Source organism: Meleagris gallopavo, chromosome 5 (genome assembly GCF_000146605.3).
Source record: "Meleagris gallopavo isolate NT-WF06-2002-E0010 breed Aviagen turkey brand Nicholas breeding stock chromosome 5, Turkey_5.1, whole genome shotgun sequence".
NCBI classification, from domain to species: Eukaryota; Metazoa; Chordata; class Aves; order Galliformes; family Phasianidae; genus Meleagris; species Meleagris gallopavo.
This window is the reverse complement of record NC_015015.2, coordinates 39,885,601-39,912,336: the sequence shown is the minus strand read 5'-3', so window position 1 is coordinate 39,912,336 and position 26,736 is coordinate 39,885,601. Positions and strand designations below refer to the sequence as shown.

Here is a 26,736-nt window from a genome sequence, read left to right as displayed (position 1 = left end):
TACCTCTGCTATCCATTGTCAAATAAGCTTTAGCATTTTTCATTTCCAGTTGCTTAGAATTTGAAGTTGCTTACAATTTGAGATTGCCTACAATTAAATCTGAGAAATATTGGTGTCTGCTAACGGACAAGCATATCTCTGTTTCATTTTAGCATCTGATTGTGCTGAGCTCTCTCTGCGCATTCTACTTGTCTAGGTTTTGAATCTCTCTCCTCCTCTGTTTTGTTTGATCTCATTTTCCCATTCCATTGTAATTGTGAATAGTATTGGTATATGAGTTTATTCTTGAATAATTCATAAATTTATCATAGCATATTTTAGTATAGTATAAATTCAAACTACAAATACTGCATTACTGAAGATTGAGGCTGTCTTCTTAAAACAGAGAATGGCCAGAATAACAATTCATAGCTCTTAAAACTTATTCAGCTTTAGAGAAAATTATAATGGATTTGAATTCTGCATTCTAGAGTTGTCCTGCTAACCACAGCACAGTGTTCCTCCCCATGTGCATTCCCCCAGGAGATGAGCTGCTGGGTTCCACTAGGACATCTATAAATGCTTTTTTTTTTCCCCCCCCACTCCAAAAGCTCTCAGCACCTGTTCTGATGAAAGGCTAGAAATCCTTACAAAATAGTTATTTCAGAATCATATATTCTCATATATTTTCAGTTAGAAAGTATCTGAAACATGAGGTTGCAAACCCCCCAAAACTTATTTTTGCAGCCCTTGATATAGCACTTTGTTTGTTTGTTTGTTTTTTCTTCTGGGCTTAGCAATAGGAAGAGCTTTGCAAAAGGTCTTACTGATCCTGTGATGTATCAAAAATTATTTCCTTTTTGAGTTTGAAACTGTATCCCTTTGTTTCAAAGAATGTACTCAAGAACTAGAGAAAATGTTCATAAAAGTGCTGATTATGTACTTTTGTATTAATATTTAAAAATTGTCTTTACTTCTATCTTTTAAAAACTCACCCACTGTTCTTTTTCCAGTTCTTGAAAGCACAGCAGTGACTTGGATAGGACAGATCAGCTCGAATTAGCTGAAGAAATATCTTTACAGCTGGTAATTTCTTTAACGTCCATGTGTTTTGGGCCATTAGTTCTTTAAGGCTTTCCAATCCTTTGACAGGAAGATTAACAATGACTGTTCTGGAGACATCCCTTTGTAAAGGAAGAAACAGACAAAACTGAGAATAGTAAGTGATTGGATCTGAAATGTTTCAGATTCTCATAGTGGTTTATGAGTTTCATAGAATTCTATAGCAGAAATAAAATCCAGGGTAGGTGGGGATTTAGGAAGCTACGTAAGTATATTCCATTTCCAAAAAAACAAAAACATATATACAGCATATTCTTATGAACTAAATAAACCTTAACTTTATACCATAGAGTAATTAAATCACTTAATCTTCAGATTCTGATACTTTTACTAATATACAATTATATATATAATTCTATGTACATGAGCATAACCTTCTTTAGGAATACTATGTATAATTTGTAGGTATGTATGTGTTTTAAAGTTCATCTTTAATGTCTCATAGATGAGAGTAGAGATGATAAATACCAGGACTTTAAATTTACAATTTCAGAGACGATGTACAAAAATAAAGTTCTCAAAATTCTTTAACAAAACTGCATCTTCCATTGGAAGAACTATTTTCCTTCAGGCTTCTTTAGACTCATTTTAATATGTTCAGGCAGCTTATAATTGCTAAAACAATGTCCTTTATAATCTGAAATTAAAATGCTCTATCTCAGGCTATCCTGAAATGCTCACAAAAAAATTAATATTTGCTGCTTTCTGTTTTCTGGAACTGAATCTGACGTTGCACTGTTTATGGATTTCCTTAAGCCACTTGAATATCATCAGATCCTGCTAGTCTTTGGCTCTCGTTTATTTGCATTATATCAAACTTCTTCTAATGATGCTGGAGATCAAGGTCTTTTCTCGGAGTTAGCTCTATAAAGAAGTAAACCAGTAAAAAAGTTTCTGTTGTGGGAGCATTAGCACTTTCATCATGAAACATCATGCTAATAAATAGTTCTTCTTTTTCCTACTCATTGTTTTCCAAAAGTGCTGTTGTTATCCCTCTAAGTCTCACCCACTCTGACTGGTTTCCTGCATCTAAAAGAAAATAATTACTAATTTTATTCTTTGAAAAAAATTGCTTCTAAATCTCTTGTTATTACATTGCCTTATTTTTCCTTTTGATTCGCTAGTGTTAGTAAGTTAGAAATTGCTCCCACTGTCTGAAGGAGGGCTTTTTACATCTAATAGCTTCTTTGCTATTATATGTATTTGAATATGTCACAACTAGTTGATTTCAGTGACATCAGCTTCCTTTTTGTTCGTCTAGATCTTTTTCAGTAGGCTGTACATGTTTATGCTAAGCTCCTGAAATGGGTCTTACGACAGTCTGAATGCTCCCTCCTGTCATTTTGTCTTTTATAGAGTCTCAGAGTAAGTCGAATCCAGAGGTCATCCAGTTTGACCTCCCTCCTCAAAGCAGCCACTTGGAGCCAGTTGGTCAAAGCTGTGTCTTGTTCAGTTCTCAGTACCTCAAGGAATGGATACCCTACAACCTGATTAGTCAGCTTGTTCAGCATTTGACTACCCACACAGTAAAGAAGATTAATCTTACAGTGAACTAAACTTTTCTGTATTTCATTTTGTGCTTGCCTCTTGTTCTGTTGCTACCAATGAGATCTGGCTGCATTTTGCCAGCTCCAACCCCATCCAATTTGAAATACTTATATACACTGGTAAGTGTCTCTTGAGCCTTCCCTTGTCCAGGCTAATCCCTCAATTAACTTAGTTGCCTTTACCTGTGGTTTTTTATTTTTCACTATTTTCTCCATTTGCTTAGACCTCCTTCTAAGCAAAACATCTTGGTAAAGTAGATCTTGGAGCAGATCTTACCAAGATAAAGCTGGCCTTTTGGCAACCCCCATGGGTCTCCATCAAGTCCTCATGGTGGTGGTAGCTACCTGCAGGAAGGGAACATGGTTAAATGCTGTGTGATGGGAGTTGCTAAGGCTTTTTGGGAGGGAAAAGTGGCGCATCACAAATTCTTGGGCACTCTTTGAAGATGTTCTCATATAACCATATGGAAAAAGATGATGCAGTTTGCACAATGAAGTTTTTATTTTTGAAAAGCCTTGAAAAAGTCAGATATCAAGGGCAGTTGCAATAACTAAGAGGTTATGTAACAAGAAGAATAGCTCTCGTGGATTAATAAACAAGTAAAAATAGTGGGGAAAAAGCCTGCAAATTTAGCATAAGTTGTCATAGTAGAGAAAGAATGGAAGATGATATCAGAATATACACATCATAGCAGCAAAAGTTCACAGGGCCTAGGCTAGTGCTGGTACTATTGAAATATTCATAAATAATCTGAAAAGCCAATGAGACTGGAAGCAATGAAGTTTCTTTCTGACAAAAAATAATATAGTGTATTGAAAGCTAAGGATGTCTGAGAAAAGAAGCTGAAGAATCCTGCAATACTAAGTGACTGAGCGGTAGATGCGATTCAATATTGATGCAAAGTGCATTTAGGAAAAGCTATCTTAACAGTAGGTAGAATTACAATGATGTTTAATTTACCTAGCACTCTGGGTAGATCTTGAAGTCCTCCCTGCAAATCTCGGCACATTGTTATGCAATAATGTTGAAGGGAAATAGAATGCTTAGTATTTTTAGGAAAGAAGTAGAAAATCTTCACTCCGTAAATCTAAGATGACTACATTTTAAATACTATATGCAGTTCTGTAAATACTACATGCCGTTTACAATGGGTAAATAAGGTAGAAAAGTATAGAAAGTTGCATCAAGGATGATCGTGGAATTATCAAATATTTTTATAGAAAGTAATAAGGACTTACTGGTTTGCCAGACTATTGTATCTTAGTCTACATTAACATACATATAGAACACAAATTTTCCTGAATGATGCTTTATCTTGTTTCATTGTATGATCAGTTCTGATTCTGGACTACTAAGAAAAATACAGTTATGTCAGCCTTATTAATATCTAATTATATACATAACTAAGACATTTTTAAAACACAGCTGTATTTACAGTGCACAGACTATCCTGCTACTACTGTGAAGCTGTAGCTGGCTCACTTTTAAAAACAAGAAGTCTGATAGTCTTGACTATAAAAGAGACAGGAAACTGATAAAACGAATAATGAGTAAGCAGGACTGGATGGTTTTCACTGAAAAGTTTTGAAGGAGCTTAAGGAGGAAAGAATTGAATTAGGAGAGGAGGTGTGCATCCTCCAACTTAGCCCCATTTAGTCCCAGAACACAAAGGCAGCAAATGAACCAACAGTTTTTGGAACATTGGGAAGCATGTGCCTATCAGGCTCTGATGTCTGCACTAGACTTTTTTTGGAAATCTAACAAGAACAACAATTAATTAAAGGTATAGACTAAGATGATATGTCTGATAGAATCAGCAAGTAAAGGTCTTTGGTAAAGTCTTGCTTTAGAAACGAATCTCTCTGAGCATTGTGATAAAAACCTGCTCTTGTAGTCTCCTAGGACTTCCAAAAGTACTTCGGCAAACCTCCACTAAAGCTTGCACCTGGAAACCAGGCAACCACACTCCTTGTGGAAGACACCAAGTGTTCAGGGATGTGGTAAAATGCTGGAAAAGTTCACTTCTAGCCCAGATCCAGCATTCGTGTTGCTGGCGGTTAGAGCTCGTTCAGCTCTTGGAAGTGATTGATTTGCAATAGCAGATGTATATGCTTTGGAGTGTGCAGCTAACACAAATGCCCTCGCCCATGTTTAAAGTTTTTTGTTTTTCCATATGGTTTCTTATAAATCCTATGACGTTTTTCTGCTGTTTCTTACCTTACAGGAAATTGGAATTTATATGAAACTGAATATTACATAAGCCATAGGTAAGCTTCAGATGAATACATAAATAAAGCATAGCTTATGATTTAATAAGCTGAGTGATCTGTATATATGATACAGGTGTTAAATATTTTACTGCTCAGATTTGATATATTTTTAAGGATTATTATTTTTGGTCTTTATTTTTTAAAATGAAATTCAAAACTAGAGGTAACTGGTATGTTTTTTCAAACTTTTTTCACAGTCAGAGACATGCAGCTGTAATATGAAATCAAATGATAATGAAAATTTAAAAGACAGATTAATTGAGAAAATGAGAGTGAATGTATAGCAGCACAATTAAGGAATTTTTATCTAATCATACCCAGTCTTCATAGTATTGTACTAGTATAGTAGTTACAAAAGCTATTCTAAGCTGGGCTTACGATACACATTATTTTCATTTAAGCAGAGTCTTTACATCTACAAATTCTTACTGTTTGCTTAACAGAATGCAGACTGTTCCCATTGCTTGAATAACTGTTTTTGCCCAGTGGCATGAACGGGGTGGATCTTCCTAAGGTAGGACTGATTCCCAGTAGGGGAAGCAATGTTTTAAAAAATATCTCTGCTTTCTACAGATAATTAATTGTTCACATATATCTTATACAAGAATTAATAATATTTTGAATTCAGACTGTATATTTTGCAAAATCTAACTATACTGTAAGCCTGATTATATTTTCATTGTACTCTGCTGAACTTGTATTCTAGGTGTCAGCTCTTGTTCATACATTTTGTAAACCAGGTTCTCTGAATCCTAGTCAAGAATTCATTTTGAGGGTAAGAGCAGTGCACTGTCATTATGCTGCTAAAATAGTTTTCCATAGGGAGCAGTCCATACATCTGTATATACAGCAATGAGAGGAATCAGAATTACTGGCATTTTTTCTCCTCTCTTCAGTGATCCAACTCCCCTCTTTCTTTGCTATTACAAACTGCAAATTTATAAACAGAAATATACCTCGATTTTTAATATCTTTCTAAACATACCACCTAACCTATGTATACCACCTAGAGTATGCCCAAACTCGTGTAATATATCTAGGATAATTCTTTTTAAGTTAGATATTTTCCACTGGCTTTCTTTAAAGTAGAAATGGAAGAAAATTATCCTCTTGGGGTGGACCCAAGGTAATTATTTTATTTTTTAAGTTGCTGTTGCTGCTGAAGTCCTGATCAGAAAAAGAGTAGTAAACTATATATCTGTGGAATAGAAGTTCTATCAACCATAACTTCAAGAGTGTATAAAAGAATCTCAAGATGATAAGTTCTGGCAGCTTGATAGGGTGGCAAGGCAGAAAGAGTCTCATTTGTTGAGATCATTTTGACTATTGTAGGCAATAACATTCATTTCCTCAGGGAATGGAATATTTATCTTTCGGCAATCTTTTTCCACAGAAAGAGTATTTTAAATGGAACTTTCTTCTTGAAGAAGATCCAATGTCCACAGATTCCCATGCCAGCTAATGAAGCTAACAACAGCTAGATGCCTGAACCAAAAATGACATAATTATATATTAAAATCCTTGAGATGACAATGAGGCTGGAAGCCAGGTTACATGAGAAAGAAGATAAGGCAGCACGACAAGTAAATTTATTCTGACTAAAATTCAATTTTCATCTCTGTTTCCATTTCCTTTACTGGTATGATACAACAGTCCCATGTTTTACAGTTGTACTCCCATTTCATGGTCATGAGACAGATTGTAGCATAGAATCTTTCAGAAGAAAAAATTGGAGAAAAACTAATTCTAAGAGTAAATTGGTCTCCTGTAGAAAAACTTTTGTTGCTGATCATCTTTTTGTTAACTTGCAATTCCCACCCCTCTGTTCTACTATTTATGACAGTTGAAAAGAAAGTGTAAACAAAATTATATTATTTTTAAGGCTTTCTTTACATCACTTTCTCCTACTCACAGTAGAGTTGGTCCACTATGCACTCCTAGAAATGCATCTTCATTGATAACTTTCAGGTATTTGTTCTTGTGCAGATAGCTGCAGAAACAGACAAAACACAGGCATTTGGAAACAGTCATCCATAGGTGAAAGATAATCAAGTTGACTTGTCTAAATAGATTGACAAAAATAATATGTGAAGGACCACTCCATAGCAGAGTCAAGTTAAAGGTACATGGTTAAAGGCAGGCAATGCAATGCTACTGAACGCTGAAAAAAAAGTAATACAACCCAACTGAAACACTCAATTTTAAGTTCATTTTTTGCATTTCTAGGTTACATTAATAGTGACTAATCTAGAATGAATCTTGATCATTTTTAAGATGAATTCTTGTTTACCGTGGTTTGAAATGATAATGTGAGAAATGTAAAAATACATAGGCTGCTCCAAAAGTAATGCCTCTTATTTATTTCCATGGATACCACAACAGATACAAAGAGCACAATACACTATTTGATAGAGCAAATTCTCAGCTGCAAAACCCTACTTTTCAACATAGTCACCACCACTGGCTATTCATTTTTACCAGCGATGAACAAGAGCCTGCATGCTCATAAAAATCTGTACCAGCAGAGGTGACCCACTGTTTCGCAGCTGTTTGGATGACCCTTGCAGTCCATCTTACACTGTCCTGAACAGCTGGAAGTCAGAAGACACCAAATCTGGATTATGCAGTGGCTATGGTAGGACAGTACAGCCAAGATCAGAAATGTGCTCCATGATCTTCAAACTGGTATGGAGCCTGGTGTTAATGTGCAAGAGAAAGGCTGTATTCTCAGGACTGACTCTGGAAAATAAGAGCCTTCAGCTTAGTGTTGTGATGTAGTTTTGTCTGGGTTCCTGGAAATCCTGAGGGATCACCCCATTCTTAGCCCAAACAACGCTGCACATCACTTTACCCCCTCAATGTTGTGTTCTTGATGGGAAATTCACATGTTATCACTGCCTTTTTTTTCCCAGTTCAGTGATGTCATCACATCTTGTCTCATTAACAGTAATGATGCAATCCAGGAAACCGTCACTTTCAACCTCATATTGCTTCAATAGATCCTGACAAACTTGCATACAGTGTTCTTTCTGTTACTGTGTTACTTGTGGGACCTACTTGGAACAAAACTTTGCTATATTAGAACATTGCCACCACAATTTCCAGTGAATTGAAGCCAGCATTCAGCTCTATATACAGTTCTTTTTTCATAATCTGCCAATTTCCATTGATTAGCTGATCAAGACACTCTTCGTTGTGTAGCATGGCAGTGGTGCATCTGGAATATGGCTTGTATTCCAACTCACTCCTGCCATTACTGAAACATACCACACACTGCCTCGTTGTGCTCACGTCCACTATTTGGTCTCCATCAATGTTCAACAAGTGCCAGTGACTGTCAGTGGGTGCCATTTTTCTGAATGGAGGAATTAAATGACACGCATTTGCTCCATCTGGATTTCCGTGTCAGACACCATTCTGTCAGACTGCCCCCCTTCTGCCATCAGAACAACGGAAGGAAAGTTCGACCTCTACTGCCCTACCATCCACATCCACCTCCAACGTTGTGGGCCAACATAGTAAAATAGGGTATTACTTTTGAAGCAGCCCTTGTATATACGGATTGCAGATAATTTAGTCAAGATGCAAACTGCAATTGAAAGGCTATGCATTTATTTCTGAGACTTTTGTTCTCAATGGGCCAAGACAGTTTATGGAGTTTTTGTGGAAGAAACTGGGAGAAATAATTGGTTTTGGTAATTCCACAGTAGCCGGTCTACAAAGAGAAAACATAAATTCAGTAAACAGTAGAAGCACAGGCGTCCTGCTTTTGTGCTGGAGGCACAGTCAATGTAGAGCACTGAACACTTCTACGAAATTTCTGCAAAGAGCAGATATACACAGAACATGGTGAAATGGAAAAACAAGCGTTATTTTTATGTTCATCATGTATTTTATGATGCCAAGTTCTGTGTGAGTTGGGTACATTTGACATAGGGTTAGAATAAAAATGTGGTTTTGGAGTAAATGTTCAGCTAAAATGTACTCCACAAAATATCAAAGCACATTAATTTCCTTGATGAGGTTGTACTTCATGCCATCCCCTTGGTTAGCTAAGACTATAAGCATCCAGATCTTTTAAACATAGGCAGGACACGCTGAATTTGCTGAGCAATAAAAAGAGACTGAAGATTAGGTTGTGATATATATATATATATATATATATACATATAGATTTGTATGTGTTTATATGTACATACACACTGCACACATACACAGGGATGTGGATAGGACTTCACTGTGATGATTCTTTCCCTCAGCAAGCAGTTAAGACCTGTGTTATTTTTACTTGGTTCAGTCAAATTCTATCTCAAAGTTTACAAGTGAAGTATCTTGCAGACATCAAATCAAGTCATGTTTGTTAACTTAGTTTCATTGGAAACTAGAGTCCTGTGATGGCAGTGAGAGTAATTTACCAGATATGGTTGTTCCTGAGGAGGAAGGAACAAGTATGCAGTTCTCTTGGCTGAGGGGCACTATATAAGCAGTGATACCCAACACTTCAAGCATCTTGTTTCTGTGCTGTGCTAAGGCAAGACCTTTGAGGGAAGTTTGAACTAAGACAGCAGTGTAGATGGTAAAATGCTGCAGGACTGAGCTTCAGGGCAGAAATTCAATATGACTCATTAAGGAGAAGAACGTAGAGAATTGCTAAGGAAAGTTGTCAGGGGGGAATGAATGATCCCCTTGATGAAGGAAGGCAAAATGATCAATGCTGTAAAGGCCCTGAAGGAACATGGTGCCTAAGGCAACTAACTCTCCCCTTTATATCCAAAATAGGTTTCCTTTTTATCAATTTTCTGTATAAAGGGAAAAGTAAAGGCACGAGTAGCAAAACATAGATTAAAACATGAGATGGCAGTCTAGGAGCAACAAAACAGCCCCAGAACACATTATTACAGACAGCTTGGGTTAGCAACAACAGTGGGTCACTCAGGATGAATAAGTAAAAGCATCAGGATTCCTTGACATATTGCCAACAAAGGCTGAAGGAGGTCTTGCAGTGCAAGAATGATGAAGAATAATATGACATGATGTGATGACTGTAAAACATCGTTCCTCTTAAAGCCAAGTGAAAGAACAGAAACCTTGCAAGGACAGCAAACAATCTGCCTTGTGGAGGTCATGTGTAAAAGGACAGATAAAAGCAGACAAAATTGCCAATGATGCAGTTGATGTCAGGATGTTGAGTACTGTAACTACTATGAACTTTTTAAAGTTAGCTTGTGATGTATCTAGGAAAGTAAAAAAATATAAAAGAAAGATTGTAACCCCTGCTCTCAGAGGATGTCAATGAAAATGCTAAGCCCATTGTGCCAGATAGCGGAGGAGGTATATGACCTGTCAAACCTCTCTTAACTCTAACCTCTGTAATAAAAACACCATTTGAAATTAGTCAGTGAACTCAGAGAAGTGCAGAAGGATCACCATTTTACCTCTGTGCTGGGAGAATCTTCTAAATCGAGATAGGTGAACTGGGGGTTAAGCTGTAAAAGTAATAAAGTCAGTGCAATTGTTCTTTGTTTTAGGAGAAAAAAAAATTAGAAAAAAAACAAGTAAAGCTTTTAATCCCATCCTGGTTGAAGTCAGTGGCAATTTTTCCACAACATTTGTTGTATACAAGCTCACACTGATCACCATAGTGAGAAATGAGCAGAAGTAAATGCTCTTCAGCTGGGCTATTCAAAATAGAGTCTTAGGGAACCGTGCCAGAAAAAATTTCTGGCATGTTATTCACTGGACAATGCCAATGCCTAAAGCCTTGCTTCTTACACAGAAAAATAGCTTATTCTTTCTCGTCATCTATTGCTGTTTGAAATAAGCTTTGTTTCTTTAAAAATATGAAGTATTATAGTATCACCTTACATGTGTAGTTTTTGAGAAGAACTCAAATTCTGTAAATGACAATCTTTGTTTCGAGCTGTTGCTTCATTTTGCAAATTTCAAGATTTTATCTTGTTAATACAAAAAGTTAATAATAAAAAGTTAATACAAAAACCTAAAACAGAGCAAGAGCTAAGAATAATCCAATGGTTCTGAAGGACACAAAATCCTGCCTGATCTAATTAAACTGACTGAATTGATAACTACATATTATTACCCAGCCAGATAAATTATTTGTCCAGTTGTGAAGTATTTTCCCCTGACACTTGAATAACATAGTGATAAACCTGAAATTTTATAGTTCACATATGTGATAAAAACCTTCAAATTGACAAACAGAAATGGTTCAGTGGAGACTTATGGGAAGTTCATAACCATACGTTAACAAGGAGAGGCTGTAGCGTTATTTGCCAGTTTTCACACAGATGTCTCAGGCTCATCAGAATATATAATTTCCTGATGATAATTGATTTCAGTTGTTTAATCTTTTACTCTGATAGGTACTTCTTATAAATGGAAAAAAAAATAAGACTGTGATAAACAGTCATTTGACAAAAAAAGATTATGTATAACTAACATAACTCCTTACAAGAGCACCCTTAATCTCACTTTTATGCATGTCTTAATGGTATTGAATGTTATTTAAATGCAGTGCAGAAAAGGAAAGCACAATAGTGGCACATGTCAAATAGTGATACATGTCTAAACAAAGGTTGAAAGACCGAGAATATCTGTCCTCAGTGGGGACACTAGAATAATAATCAATTTGGAGAGTTAATGGGAGGCAATCAGAAAAACATTAACATCACAGTGCAAAGTGTGCAGGAAGTATAGAGTAGGATAAGGTGACGGTTTAATTGTTCTATAAATGAAATGACAAATATATGAATATTCAGACATTATCAATGGATGCTTCATAAAGCAACAAATTAGATAGTCCACTTGAGGAAAAGCTACTCTTGATTTTAGCTTTAGAAGCTCGCAGAATCATATAATTATAGAATCATTTGAGTTGAAAGGGACAATTGAAGATCATTTAGTCCAGCTCCCTGCAGGGAGCAGGGACACCTACAGCTCAATCATGTTGCTCAGAGTCTTGTCCGGCCTGACCTTGAATATCTCCAGAGACAGGACATACGCCATCTCTCTGGACAATCTGTTACAGTGTTTTGCCATCCCTATTGTAAAAACTACTTCTTATATCCACCATTAAACAGGCTCTGGACATGTAATACATTAGTCTAATTACATATCCTGTTTGTTTATTAATTGGAAGTTGAAGAAATGGAGAGTCTGCAAAAGATGTGAGCAATGTTAAGGATTCATCATGTGCTTCTACTACACTGTTGTTTATCTTCTCTCTGAGCTTGACCAAGCATTAAAAATTATCCCTGGGAGCGTATACCAAAATAAATATATTCTTTTGGAGTTATTTTTGTAATTAGATTTTGAAATTGCACACTCACCATTTCAGTAATTTAGCTCTGTAAAAGCTCATCTCATGCATTTTGCCCTTCACTGGAACTATGTTCTTAAGAAACTTCTTTCCTCATCAATTTCCTTACAGAAATAAACATAGTTGCAGGAGCAACACTTTGCAGAATTCTGCAGAATTGTCAGGATTTAATGTTTTTAATGGGGAGATTCAACTTTCAGATGGACACTGTTCAGTAAAAGTACAGTTCACCTCTTCATTCATGTTCTTTTACTTCCCTACCGTTATAAAACCTGTATGGAGACATCATGGTTTGCTATAAACACAGATTCTTGTTGAATGAGAAGACTTAATAGGTAGCACCATTGCTTAACACAGCAATCATTTATGCACAACTCCACACTTACGTCTGTGTAGTTTTCAACCTCCCTGAATTATGTCATTCAGTACTGCAAGACTGGTTGAAAGGCATACCACATGGTAGAAGGTATCCTCTTGGATTCCCAATATTTCTTCTATTTATAGATAACATGTGGAATCTTTGAACGATTCATCAAAAATGAAATTTTGTTTTTTATTGTTATCCTTTTTTTGCTTGTTTTATTCTTTGAAGTAATCATTCGAAACCCACGAAAATCTTTCCCTCACTGTTTTTCTCTTCTTTTATTTTTGCTTCTAGTTTCATCTAGTCCAAAGGGCCCTGGATCAGAGAAAAACAGGTCCTTTCTTTGCTGTGCATTGCTAGATAAATGAGAGTTCAAATTAAAAGTCTCAGAATAAAGAAAATGAAATATTAACCTTTTGCATTAACTTAATGCTGCTACTAGAAACAACAAATCTCCACCCTTGCACTTAACAGAATTATACTTTATCTTAGCACATGGTAATCAAACTACTTAAGAAAATTAGTTTAGAAATTTCAATATAGTTTATCAAACAGATAAAGACTTCACCACTGATGTTCTGCTCCATAGTTTGCCTTGTAAATCTGGAGCTGTGCTTTGCTCCAGGTAAATCTTCTATGATTTAATTAGGAGAAAACTGTTGTTATGAACAATTTTTACTTCTGGTAGGCAAAGCCCTGAAGGTAAGCCTGCTTTTATTTTCTATTTATTTATTTAAATGATTTTAACTACTACATAATAAACAGCCTCTGGAAAAATTCACTTAAATAGTATTGATTATAAACTTTTTCTGAAAGATAATAAGCAGTATTTGCAGAAACTTATACATGTTTCCTCCTTTTCATATCCAGTGAAATAAAGCAGAATGCCACGGACTCTGAATCATGTAGAACTACATTCCACTTAATTAATAAAATAATTAACTAATTCTTTAATAATTAGAAAAATTCCAGTGAGGCAAGAAGCAATAGCATTTGCACAGTATCAGAGAAGAAAAAAAACAAACTCCTATAGAGTCTCATTTAAAATGTGTTTCATCAGTATATGAGAAGGTGAAGGACTACACAGTTTTTCAGTTGGCTAGCAGAAAAGTATTAAGAATTGCATATAAAGCTTGGATTTAGTTGAGATGCCATGTTCATTTAGATGTATTTTACTTCTTGTGATTTCTGTGGACATTAGTATCAAACATAATGTCATCAAGAAAAGATTTTCTTTTTCATACAGAAGTTGAATGACTGAATTCATAAGATCTACTCCAATTCTTTAGGTTTCAAGAAGTCCAGATAAGTGTCAAGGGAGAATGAGGCAGTTTGCAGAGATTCAGCCCATGTGAAAGATGGTATTTCAGAATTTTTATACAACTCAAGACCTATTTAAAATAAAGAAGTAGGAAAATTTTCTGTATCCTCGTGCCTCTATGGTTAACTTAAGAGTTCACAATGAAGAAATTTCTTTAACTTGTGAAATATTTTGATAACCAGACTCCACCTGAGTAAGCTCTGCCAAAGCAAATGGAGATTCCAAAATCTTTCTAGATTTGTTCCATGTGAACAGTGAAAAGTATATTCAGTAAGTAGTAGTTTTCCAGAAACTACAGTAAGAAGATGAAGAGAAAGCTGAAATAATTGTTTCTTGGTTTGGACAGGCACATGTCTCATTTTTAGGTCATGTGCCTGGTTCCTCCCAATTGCCCCTCTCCCCCCTTTTTTTTTTCTGGTAAGAAATTTCTGTGAAATGTCGCTGCTATCATTACTAGTATTACACTTATTAAAATAAACTGCCTTGTAAGATTTCAATTGTCTTTGAAATCTTTTTGACCAAAAGATATTTCATTATAGCTTCAGGTCAGAAATAAAAAAATTCACACTAGAATCACCTGCTATGATTTTATTTCTGACCTATAAATACATGTATATAAAATCCAAGTACTCTGCAAAAGACATCAAAATACCTATATTTTTATTGCTGGCTGAAATTAATATCCTCTCTTTGATCCTTAAAAACATTTAGAACAAGATATTTATTTAAGAACCTCCAATAGGTAGGGAGTATTCATTCTAGGTTGGTGTATTTTGCTTTATTTTTCCTTGCATGTGTTGTTTTTGTTGGTTTTTGTGTTGTGTGTTGCTTTTTTGTTTTTGTTTGTTTTTTAAAAGTAAGAGATTATCTGGTACTTACATAGCATCCAGATTTGTCCCATTAAAAGCATGGCTGTGGATGCTGGTAAAACCATTATTGTAGAGTTTCCTGCAAAGAAAGATAAATAAATTGGTGTATTTTGTGATGCTTTGGTAATGAAATACCTATTATCTTATTTATCATTTTTATTTGCAACTGCGTGTTTATGAGTTAATTTCAATGTTTTGAAGAAGTAACAATTGTAGTGCAAAGTTGAGCAGATGCCACCAGCTTTCCTAAATGTAGCCAAATTAAGAATAACATGTGGCAGATATGCTATCTTTTACTTCTTTTTGCAGTAAATATAGAACTAGACTAAAACATTTTGCCATAACTTTCCTGCTTCCAAGCTAAAAACAAGGAAATAAAATTCTGCAAGGTCAAATTAGGAAAATAATAAATTGCAGTATGGGTACCATTTTACAATAATGCCTGTCTGAACTTCTTGAAGTACGGATACTACATATAAAGCCAATGATGTTTCTCCACCATAAACTACTGGAGAGTAGATCTGAGTTGTTTTTTTTAATGTAGTACCATATGCTTGAGGGATTAAGGCAAGGTGATTGCCTTTTTGGCTTAAGCTGGAAGAACTTACAAAGTTAGAGATTCATTACAGAGCCCATGGAAAGCATTTGCAGGCACTGAAGTCATGAAAGGATTGTCTGCAATTTCACTGAAAAAGGAGAAAAAACATCACAGTCAAATATTTGCCTAAAAGAGCTTCTCCAGAACAGTTTTATTATTCATTTTTCTCTGCCGTGATCATAAATAGAAGTATAGAATAATTGTTTAACCTACAGCCACAAGAGGCAAGCTGGGATGATTAAGAATCAGGGATGTTTCAGCATCCAAGAAGTGGGCTTGCAAAGTCAATGGAATTTATAGGCCTGGTGAGATGTGCCAGCCTGCATGATTTCTGTGGCAAACAGCAAAGACAGATTCATCCTCTCAAAACCCAGATAATTTGCAAACTGAATCATGCTGCAATGTCAACTGAGTTAGCTCAAATGACTTTAGAGATGAGATCTTGCTGTTTAGCTATGCTTAGGTAAAATATCAGAGAATGCATTATAATAGACAGAAGCATTTTCCCTTATAGAACTGCTTCTAAAGAAAGTGAAATGAAATTTTACTATCTGATCTAACTTAATGAATTTTCTCAACTGTTGTCCAAATGAGTGTTTCAATATCTGTTATTTCTTGAACACTTAATTCCAACTCTCCAGCCTTAAGAAATACACACAGCACCACATAACGATTTGCTCTCTCCCTGCCATGGGATGGGGAACAGAATCAAAATGAGAAAAGTGAGAGAACTCATTGTTTGAAATAAGGGTAATTTATAAAGAAAAGAAAAAAAGAAGAAGGAAAGAAAAAAAAGGAAAAATGAACACACAAAACCCAAGAAAACAGTAAAATACTTTAAGCGATGCACAACACAACTGATCACCAGTTGGTGCCCAGCCAGTCCCAGAGGAATGTAACCCCCCACCCACACACACACAGTTTTATAGTTCAGCATATCACTATAATGGTATGGGACATTCCTTTGTCCAGTTTGTGCCAGCTGTCCAGGTTCTGTCCCAGCTTCTTGTGCACCCCCAGCCTCTCACTAACAGTGTGAGAAGGTGAAATTTCCTTGGCTCCATGCAAACACTGCTCAGCAGTAAACTAAAACTTTGGTGTGCTATCAATATCATTTTCATTCTAAACCCACAACAAAGTACCACACCAGTTAATAAGAAGAAAATTAACTAGCTTTGCTGAAACCAGGACAATCACAAAGGTGAATAGAAATATAACGAGTAGTTATACTACTAGTGCTAGTGCTCAGCCACCCACAAAATGAAATGTTTTCTGATTTTCAGTTAGAAAATACTGTGTTCCAGTTTGTGTATATGGCCTCTTATCCTAGCACTAGACACCACTGAAAAGAAGCTAGCTTCATCTTCTTTGCATCCCCAGTTCAGGTACTTATACACATTGATAACATTTCCCCCCTCCTTCCCCAGCCTCCTCTTTCCCAGTTCCACTGAACAGTTCCTTTCTCCTTATAAGAGAGGTGTTTCAGTCCTCTAATCATCTTGGTAGCCCTGTGTTTCACTCTTTCCAGCTTGATTAGGAACAACATTTATCAGTATTGAATCAACATCTAGGTCAGACCATTAATCAAGCCTTTGTAAATTACTTTCCAGAATAATACATCAGGGTCTTAACTTTTACTTCGTCCATCCAACAGTCAAGCCTATTCCAGCTGAATGCAGACTACAATCACTAAATAGTGACTGAGATACTTTTTGTCAGCCTACAAGTCTTTGTCTTAGCTGCTCTTCTTCCTTAGCTTGATTGCAATCCTGATTTTGGATTTGGGCTTTAATTGTAAGTTAGTGTACAGAGACAGATGTAGATTTTGCTTTTTTTGAAAGCAAAGAAACACCTGTTGTTTTCACAGCAATAGTGTTTGTTTCTGAAATAGCTTTAAGGATAATAAAGGTGAGAGACACAAAACCTTCACGACATTTGTGTTCCCTTTCTTTGTCTCCATGCTGTTCTGCAGTTTGTTCTAAGAGAAAAAGGAAAGAAGAAAAAAGAAAAGAGGGGGTCCTTTAAATCAGCTAAAGTAAACCTTTTTTAATAAGTTGTAGGAAAAGGAGGAGGATTTACTGTGACATAGAAATGCATCATGTAAGCAAACTCAACTAAATTAGCAAAGCTGCTAAGAGGGCAATTCTTTCCAGCTGAGGACAGTTGTTAATGAGGGCTCACCCAGGAAGTCTTGCTTAAAAATAGGTAATTCCTGCTGCTTGGTTTCTTTAATGGGATAGTAGAGTTGTGCACAAAGTGTGACTGCACAAGTAAATTTAGGCAAAGTATATGTTCATCCAGAGTTGTGTCATGATTCTAAAAGATGGCATCTCAATCAGCTGTTGGGAAATAAGGTGAGTGACAGAAGAGAAATAAGCAGTTCTCTCTCTTAAGAGTACCTACTTATAATGTAGCCAAATAGTAGTTTTCAGGAAAGATATGGTTCTTTGCTTATGGATTTTTAGGTGCAAGGCTTTTCTACATTAGCTTGGTATTGGCAGGCTGTTTTAGTAACAAATAGAAGACTTGTTTTCCTCCACAGTGAGAAGTATGCAAAAGTGACACAAGTACTTAATAAGTGGAGGGAAAGTGCCTGGACAGAGAAAAGAAAGGAATTCAGAGTACTTATGCTAGTTAGAGGCATGGATGATGGTGGCGCTATGCCAATCACCATCTTGGAGACTTCTGCAGCTGCTTGTGCTGGACATCCACCAGCAATTCTCTCAGTGTGCTACAGCCATGTAAAAATGAAAAGGTGATGGACTCTGAAGTAACACTGTAATGTTAGGAAGGGGAGAAGTGCGCTTGCTATAGTTCTGAAACAAGGCTATGACGTTTAGGACTAATGGAGCCCATAAGCTGAGGGTGGGAGTTTATGAATGGGATCACTGCCACGCGGGAGCTACTACTACCACCTTCCAAAGATATCCAGTGCTTTTACGCCCTGTCATTAGCAACTCATTAACGACCAACCACCACCTGATGCCTGGTAATAAAATAAGAGTCCCGTAGTACTAAGATGCAACAGTCTAAATTACGGCAGTGCAGGCAGGCTCTCAGGATGAAGAGTGGATGTGCTGGACTGTAAACATTCTGTATTTTGGGATTTAGCTAATTGAAGAGAAATGCAATTATGTGTATGTCTCATCCAATTCAAATACACAGTGCAGGATGACCTGACATTTTCCAAATTTGATACTAAGAATAACTGAACTACAGTTTGAGGAACAGTATTTTGACATACTTATTTTCTAATATTCTCTAAAATAGAAGTCTTCACTATAGGTTTTCTTGGGATCTAGGATGGCAGTATTCTATTTGTCTGTGAGAGTAGGTACTTACAGTAAAAAGTTCACATCAGATGAAGAAATTTTAGTGAGGTCAGGAAATACTTTGAGTCCAGTGTTGAAAATACCACTAAAACAGAGAAGATGGAGAGAGAGTTACATGTAGTGGATCACAGTAAACACTTGTGTGTTACAGACATTTAATGGATCAGAAGAATAGCAAAGTTAGCAATGAGTTTCTAGAAGATTTCCTTGCAAATGTAGTCAAAGTCCCAGCCCCTATTCTAGCTGATTTTTTTTGTCCTTAAAATAAAGCAGTAGGGAAAAATGTTGTAACCAGTTCCAAAATGAAACGCAAAGAAACCACTATTGTGTAAAGAATTTAGAGACATGTCTGTGAGGCCAACTACTTGCAGGTGGCAAATACTTACAGGTATTTCAACAGTGGAAGGTTCTTAAAGGCATCTGGATCTATGTAATCCAAGTTTCTAAGATTTCGAATTTCACTGCAAGGAAAAAAGAGGGATGAGGGAATGTTACCATAACATGTATTTATTATAACAGAAACCAGCAACATTGACATTAAATTTCAGGGAACTACTTTCAGAAAATTTGACATTTGCTTATAGATCTTCAGACATTTCCCTACGGTTAGGGCTCTGAGAGAATATAGGAATGGTACTTCATTTGTAAATTTTAGTAGAAAGAAGAAAATTTAATTTGAAAGGAGAAAAATTAAAAACAGTAAAAAATTCTGCATAAAGCTACATCAGTGCCACTGTTACTATTGCTGAGTAAACCTTCTACCTGGTAACTTAATTTGAGTGTGTGCGTGATTAATACAAGTCAACACAGATTTTAAATTTTTAAAACACATTAAATAAATATGAAGGCAGTAACTTCCCTAGGGAAGTAGGAGTGGGATTTCCATGTGTGAATTTATATATAATTTATGTAATATTGCAGCACCCAGAACTGCAGCTGGAGGTAAAGGCACCTTTGGAATGCTATGACTGTTCAAAATATAATTTAAACTAGCTTCTCTTTTTCTCCTTAAGTTGGTCTGGATCACAGATGCTTTTCTTCTCTACGTATCAGAGCCATGTATCCCATGAATGACCATCTCAGGACAGCTCTTAGACTCTCAGGAAATCTTGTTACTTACGTAGAGAAATTTTACGGAAGACAAGTATGTGTGCATGATATTCTAGTCTTACATCAGTCCAAAAAGTGGTGCTACTCAGTATAGACACAGTAGAAACTGGTAGTATTTACTTTGCCATGTCCTCACATCAAGTAACCCAAGCACAAAATAAAGCTAGCCAAATATTCTGAGAAATAAAAGTAGGAAAAGAAACATCAGACAATTGTTATAGCAACATGTGGAAGACTTCAGCTTGTCTATACTCTGCTCTACAGAGAGAGTTTCTGCTCCATCTTCCAAGCATTCTGTTCTAACTGCATCTACTTTATGAGGAAACAAGGATTTACATTCTACTTGCATGTTGAACTGATATAGTTAATAGTTATGCTACTGCTATTATAGTGCTGAGTATTCTTCACGTCTGTTAGCTTCTTTAACAGTATTGTTTTTGTTATAAGAAATCTATGTCAGTCTCTTGCTTCTCTCAAATTACTTTAATAGTTATGTAGCAATCTTACTCCCAACAGTGGAATTTTCTCCATAAACTTTGGCATGTTTTTTTCCATCACTGCTACATTTAAAAAGCTGAAGTCAGGAGCTTCATGGCTACATATTCCTTTGTTGTGGACCAAACATATTGCAGGGAGAGATCAATATTCAGTCTGGAAATGGATAATACATTGTAATGCCACAGAGTCATCAGGTTTTGCTATTCATAGTACTCTGCATAAATGATTTGGATGAGGGTATTAAAAGTAAGAATTTGAAATCTGCAGATGGTACTAAAATTGGGAGCACAAAATAATTAAATGAGATTCAATCGGATTTTATTAACTAGGCCAAGAGAGAGTAAGTGCTGATTGACAAAGGGAAATGAAAAATGAGAATAAAAGATTCAGAATTGCCAGATGAGACAGTTGTCCCCATAATCAGAGAAAAGCTTAAAGAACTCAAGTAAATCATTACATACAATGAAGAATGGGAAAAGGTTTATGCCCTTGCTGTTCCAGTTTCTTGAATTGGTGATGCTGAGATTAGGAAAGAAATGTGCTTTAAAATATAATGTATTTATACTTCCATTTCATCCTATACTTTGTATTCAGGAGTTTCTTGTGGTCGAAAAAGGGAGGAAGGAAAAGGCCTATTGTGGCAAGTGCTACATAAATAAAGAGCAGGCAACAAGTTGCCTAGAAGTCTCTTTTTAAAGTTGATGAGAAAGTGGATGAGAGAGGTAAAAGAAAAAAAAAGGTGATTTGACAAATTGATTGTTAATCTTAAGAAAAAGCTAGGAGAGAAATTCAGTTTTCTCTACTCCTAGTCCAGGCAAATGTGACTGACTAAATATATGGACTCTCACTTCATATACTATATTCATATTCTATATTCATAGAATCACAAGGTTGGAAAGGATCCAGAAGATCATCTAATCCAATCGTACTCCCATTATCATTGCTACCACAAGCTACTAAACCATATCTCGTAGCTCTTCATCCACACGCCTCTTGAACACTGTCAGGGATGAAATGAAAAAGAGACAACTTTAAAGTCAGATCCATCCATGACACTGACGTCACACATCTCAGCACTGGATAGAATCCTCCCTAAAATCTCAGATTTAAAGAATATCTGTAGCTCCACCAGGAACCTATGAAGTGAGCTTGAAAGGAGGAAAGGTATTTTAATAGTTCTAATTACATCAGCTAACAACACAACGATACACAAGATGGATTTTGATTTATTTTACATGTCAGTCATGAGTAGTATATTCAGAGGTGCCAAACTTTTATAAGACAGCAGTATTCAAATTGTAATCAAAAGACTGTTTTGGCTTAAATATTACTTATAAAGTATTAAAAAAAAAAAAAAAGTAAGCTGAGAGGTGCAGCTGATATGATGGAAGGGTTGCCATACAAAGGGACCTGAACAAGCTTGAGAAGGGAACCAAATAATGTTCAATAACATTATTGAGTCTAAGATGTCGTTGCTCTTAGATTGAGGCAACCTCTGACGTGTACAGAATGGGAGAAGAACTTCTTGAGAGAAGCCCTGAGGAGAAGGACTTGGAGATCCTGGTGGACAAAAAGCTGGATATGAGCCAGCAATGTGCTATTGAAGCCCAGAAGGTCAGAAGTACCCTGGGCTGCATTAGAAGAGGGAGAAGGAGGAGATTGTCACTCTCTGTTCTGTTCTTGTAAAGCCCCATTTGGAGTACTGCATCCAGGCCTGGGGCTGCCATTACAGGAAGGATGCAGAGTTGTTGGATCGGGTTCAGAGGAGGGCCATGAAAATGATCAGAGGGCTGGAGCACCCCTCTTACGAAGACAGGCTGAGGGAGCTCGGATCATTCAGCCTGGAAATGACAAGGCTCTGGGCCTTCCAGTACTTAAAAGGAGCCTATAAATTGGAAGGAGACGGACTTTTTACATGGGCAGATAGTGACAGGACCAGGGAAATTGTTTTAAGCTAAAAGAGGGGAGATTTAGACAAGATGTCGTGGAGAAACTGTTTATTCAGAAGGTGATGAGACACTGGCATAATTTGCCCAGAAAAGTTGTGGATGTCCCATTCCTGGAGTCATTTAAGGCCAGATTTGGATAATCCCTGAGGAACTCAATCTATTGAGCTGCATCAAATTCAGTAGTTTGCAACCCTGTTCATGACATGGGGGCTGCAACTAGATGGTCTTTGAAGTCCATTTCAACCCAAGAAGTTCTATAATTCAGTAGATTCATTAGATGGGTTTGCAGGTTTATCAGTAAACTGTGCTGAATCAGTGAATTGAAAAGACTGAATCTCACAGATTTAGAAACTTTAGGTGACTTATGAAATAGAGATTTGGCATGCTATATAAATACATCTTAATCTTAGCATGCTCTGCTTAAATTCTGTACAAGCTGCAACGTGGAAATTTTGACTGCTTCTGGGAACAAAACATTTAAAGGCATAGAAATCTAAGATGTTTTATAGGCAACTTGCTGAAAATTTATGCAGAAAGGTGCCTTGAAAAACCATTTAACTGCACAATCCGAACTAAAATTACTTAAAGATGCTAATAGGAAAGAATGCTGCTGCGACCTGCTGCTCCCTACCCTGAAGATAACATTATTATTAGTGGAACACTTACAAAAGTACTCAAAGTTACTTTACAAAATATTCATCTTCTGCTTTATTTTTATTTTTTGAAGTATGGAAAACCTTTTAAAATTGGCTTATGTATGTATTTTTAAAATTATATTCTGTCACTCATACTAATAATTAAAAATGTTCTAGGTTCACAATCAAAACAAAAATTTTACTGTGTGTGAATTGCGCCTGAGTTTTGCTTTTTAAAGAAATTACTTTAAAACTTTAGAGTAGCAGGAACAAATGTGAAGAGAAAATTACTTAATGATACACTTAAAATCCTTTGTCGATATTTATAAATAACTATAAATAATACTTTTGTGTTTAGGGACATACGGGAATATTTAGTTCCAAATCAAAATGAGTCTTAAAATGAAACTAATAATTACTCAAATGTTACTGTGATGAATTAACATAATGAGCCATACATTTGCAAAGCAAACTCTTGAAAGGTCAGTCAGCTACTTCTTACATTATATATATTTAGTAATATTAAAAAAGCAAAAATATTAATGTAAGCAACTTCTAAAATTTGTTTACCAGACATGTCTTTCATATGTGCCTTGAAGTATTGACACATCCCTGAGTTTTGCTCGAGACCAGAACCCAGATATTCTAAATCTGACCAGAATGTCAATATAATCCCACTATGTTTGATATGTATGAATAGTAAGGATATCTAGCTCAGCAATTCTAAAACATTTTAAATCAACTGCTTTTTTTTTTTTCTTGTAATAACCTGTGAGTCCTCCCTGCTTCCTTCCTTAAGGAAGGAATTGCTTATGAATTCCATGGCCTCCCTCACTTGTCCATGTTTCCTCCTTTCCTCCCCCCCCACCCCCGCAGTCAAGACGCAGTCCCACTAAGAGCAGCTCTCCATGGCTTTCCACCTGTCAAGTTTTGGCACTGCTAACAGTAGAAAATTGGTTCAGGCTCTAGCCAGTCTATCCTCTACCTGCAGACATCAGCTTTTAAGATTTTTCTACGCAACGCTTTTTCCAGTGTCCTAAAATTCACTGCAGCTATATAACACTTCCCTTCATTCAGTTTCCTATTAGGGCCAGCCCTTCCCTCCTCCTCTCCAGTTATCCCTCAGACGTTGTCATAAAACCACCTCTCCTTTCTGCAGCCCCATATCCCAAGACCTGGCTCCGTGACTGTCCATGTGCAGAAGTGCCCCTGCACCCACTCTGCACAGAGATGTGGAGTAGTCTCTCCAGCTCTTGAAGTGATGTTGCTTGTACAAAGGTAAGCCACTTTATCCACAATCTTTGGCTGTATTCCCACACCCTCAAAGGGCTTCTCACACAGTTGTTCAAGAGGAGAGAGTGCTTGGAGCATGGAGGAGTGGGGAGAAATGAGGGAGAGAGGATTGTGAGCAGAGACACAGAGGGGTTGAAAAGAAAAAGTGAATATTCCTTATCTAAGAGTTTTTTTCTGGGAAATGAAGACCTAATTACAAAAGCTCCTTAGTCTAATGCCATCAAGTTACAGCTTGCTAGTAAGATTACACAGCAACATAGACTCTTTTGCATTTGCATCTAGAAAGTACAGTTTTATCACTGTATGTGAAAGGCAGTCCTGAATTGTTAAACATGATAAATTTGTCTCACAACCATACTTAGAAACAGTAGTGACAAAAACAACAAGCAAGAATATGTTGTGAGATCAACTTAATGTAATTGGGGAAAATATCAACACAAAGTCTTAGCCCTGATTTTAATCTTAGTATAATGTGAATTTTACCAAGACTTACATTTGAAATGAGATCCAGCTCATAAAATTGCAGGTGATCTGTACCCTTAGTTTGCAAAATTTGCTCAGCGCAGAAGAAGTTTAGGCTTGTATAGATACAAAATATGCTCAGAGGTTTCTCTTAGGGTAACAAGGGACCTAAGAGATGCATACATGCAGAAAGTCAGGATAGAGACTGTCATGGTTTTATGATTTTTAGTTATCAGTATTCCACATCATAACATCATGTAGTGCACTGGGAGTTAAACTGTAAATGCTCCAGTTCGAGGCACCTGTCTGGAAGAGAAGAACTACATTCCCCAGGGGGCTTTGCAGTCAGAGAGGAGATATAACCCTTGGCAAGGTCATCTGATGCACTCTTCTTCATAGGCTCTCCTCCCTGCTGCTCAACCAGACTGCGCATCTCACCTCAGTGTCATGGTGAGGCCTTTCCACCTTTTGGACACTCTCTCAATTATATTTGATTTATTAGCTTCAATTCTAATTATGTTGTATTATAGTGTGTTGTCTTGCATTCTGATACTATATTTAGTAAATTAGTTTGTTTCTCTTCAGATCATTGCCGTTGTTTTTAATTATTTTGGGGTCCCCTGTTTTCTAGAGGTGTGGATTTTGCGAAATCCCTCTGCCCCGCCAGTCATGGAACTAAGCCAAACCAGCCCGTAAACCATTGACACAGGCACATAGGAAGAACTGAATGTGGACCAGAAAAAAACAGAGTGCTGAAGTTCAAAACTGAGGCACACCAGCAGGCTTGGCAGACAGAATGGTGATGAACACAGGATGCCTATTCATATGACATTTGACTCAAGCCAAAGTGATTAGTGCTTTCCTTCCATAAACACTAAATTTTCTTATAAGAAGTTTTGTAGAAAAACAAATCTTTTTAAAATTAAATGGTATGTATAAGCGTACATTGGGGTAAAAAAGATTATTTACATAAAACTGCACTCTATGAAAAACTCCATGAAAAATTGATCCTGTGAAGGCTAAGCTCTGTGAAATGACTTATTTTCAAAACTGTTAGTTACTTCAAACTTCTTTAAAACAATCTATGATAATCTTTATCCGGCAATAATACTTTCAAAATAACTATGTAAGTGGAGAACATTAAACAAATGTACAGCATAACATAACATTTATCCCCGAATTATCTTGTTGTTTGGAAAGTAAATTAAACCCATCAACAAAAAGGGTTAACAAATCAGACTATGATTTGTTATAGAAACAATTCAGAAAAACAGTGAAATCTATAAATAGCTTTTTCTTCTAGCTTATATGCAACTGCCTAGTTTTCCAGATGTCTAGGTATCCTCTGATTAAATAATGTGCGTGCCTTACATCCAAACAGATTTGTAAAAGTGCTTGCTTTTGAGTAGTATAGATGGACTAGTGAATATTTGGGCTTTGCCTATAGCTTTTGTGAGTAAAGAGTTCCAGTGTCTTGTCTTGAGAAGTTGCTCTGATTCTTTCCTAGGAAAAAACAAAAAATGTATCTTGTCTAGTTGTATTTTCTGTGTGGTATTTCCCTGTGAGAAATATGAGGAGTCCTCCATTAAACCAAAATAACCAAAGCAAAAACCTCTCCCCACCATGCCCTCCTGAAGAACCTGTATCATATGTGCAGTAGGTGTAGATGCCACTGAGCTCCACTGACTCCTAGGCAGGCTACAGAATGGTACATGCAGGCTGTGGGTTTGAGCTAGATGTGATAATGTGGTGGTATCAAGCCTTGCTGGTGTGCTCTGGCCTGACTTTTGGTAGAGAGGAAGGAGCTGTGACATAGAAGCATGCAGATTGCATGACACAGCATGATGTACCAAGACAACATAATGGGTCTCTCAAGTGTATGAATATGATTACGCATGCTTAGAAGGCCTATATGGCAGGTGTGGATATAATGCCTTATAGTTTCTAGAAGAGCCTTCATGTGCTGTAGAAGGCACTGACAACACCATAGCTCCATCCACCAGTCCTTTAAAATAGTCACACACTTCAAAATGCACAATTTATGGAA

General features: G+C 36.5%; 1 protein-coding gene across 1 annotated transcript in view; it reads right to left on the bottom strand.

The window, feature by feature from the left end:
* The window catches only part of TSHR (thyroid stimulating hormone receptor), a 48,733-nt gene that overhangs the window by 2,483 nt on the left and 19,514 nt on the right, over positions 1-26,736 (bottom strand). The window contains exons 4-9 of the mRNA XM_003206650.4: positions 19,129-19,203; positions 18,753-18,827; positions 15,421-15,498; positions 14,823-14,891; positions 6,832-6,909; positions 975-1,163 (exon numbers count right to left, since the gene is read on the bottom strand). Coding sequence (XP_003206698.1) covers positions 975-1,163; positions 6,832-6,909; positions 14,823-14,891; positions 15,421-15,498; positions 18,753-18,827; positions 19,129-19,203 — 564 coding nt within the window. The remainder of the gene's footprint in view (positions 1-974; positions 1,164-6,831; positions 6,910-14,822; positions 14,892-15,420; positions 15,499-18,752; positions 18,828-19,128; positions 19,204-26,736) is intronic.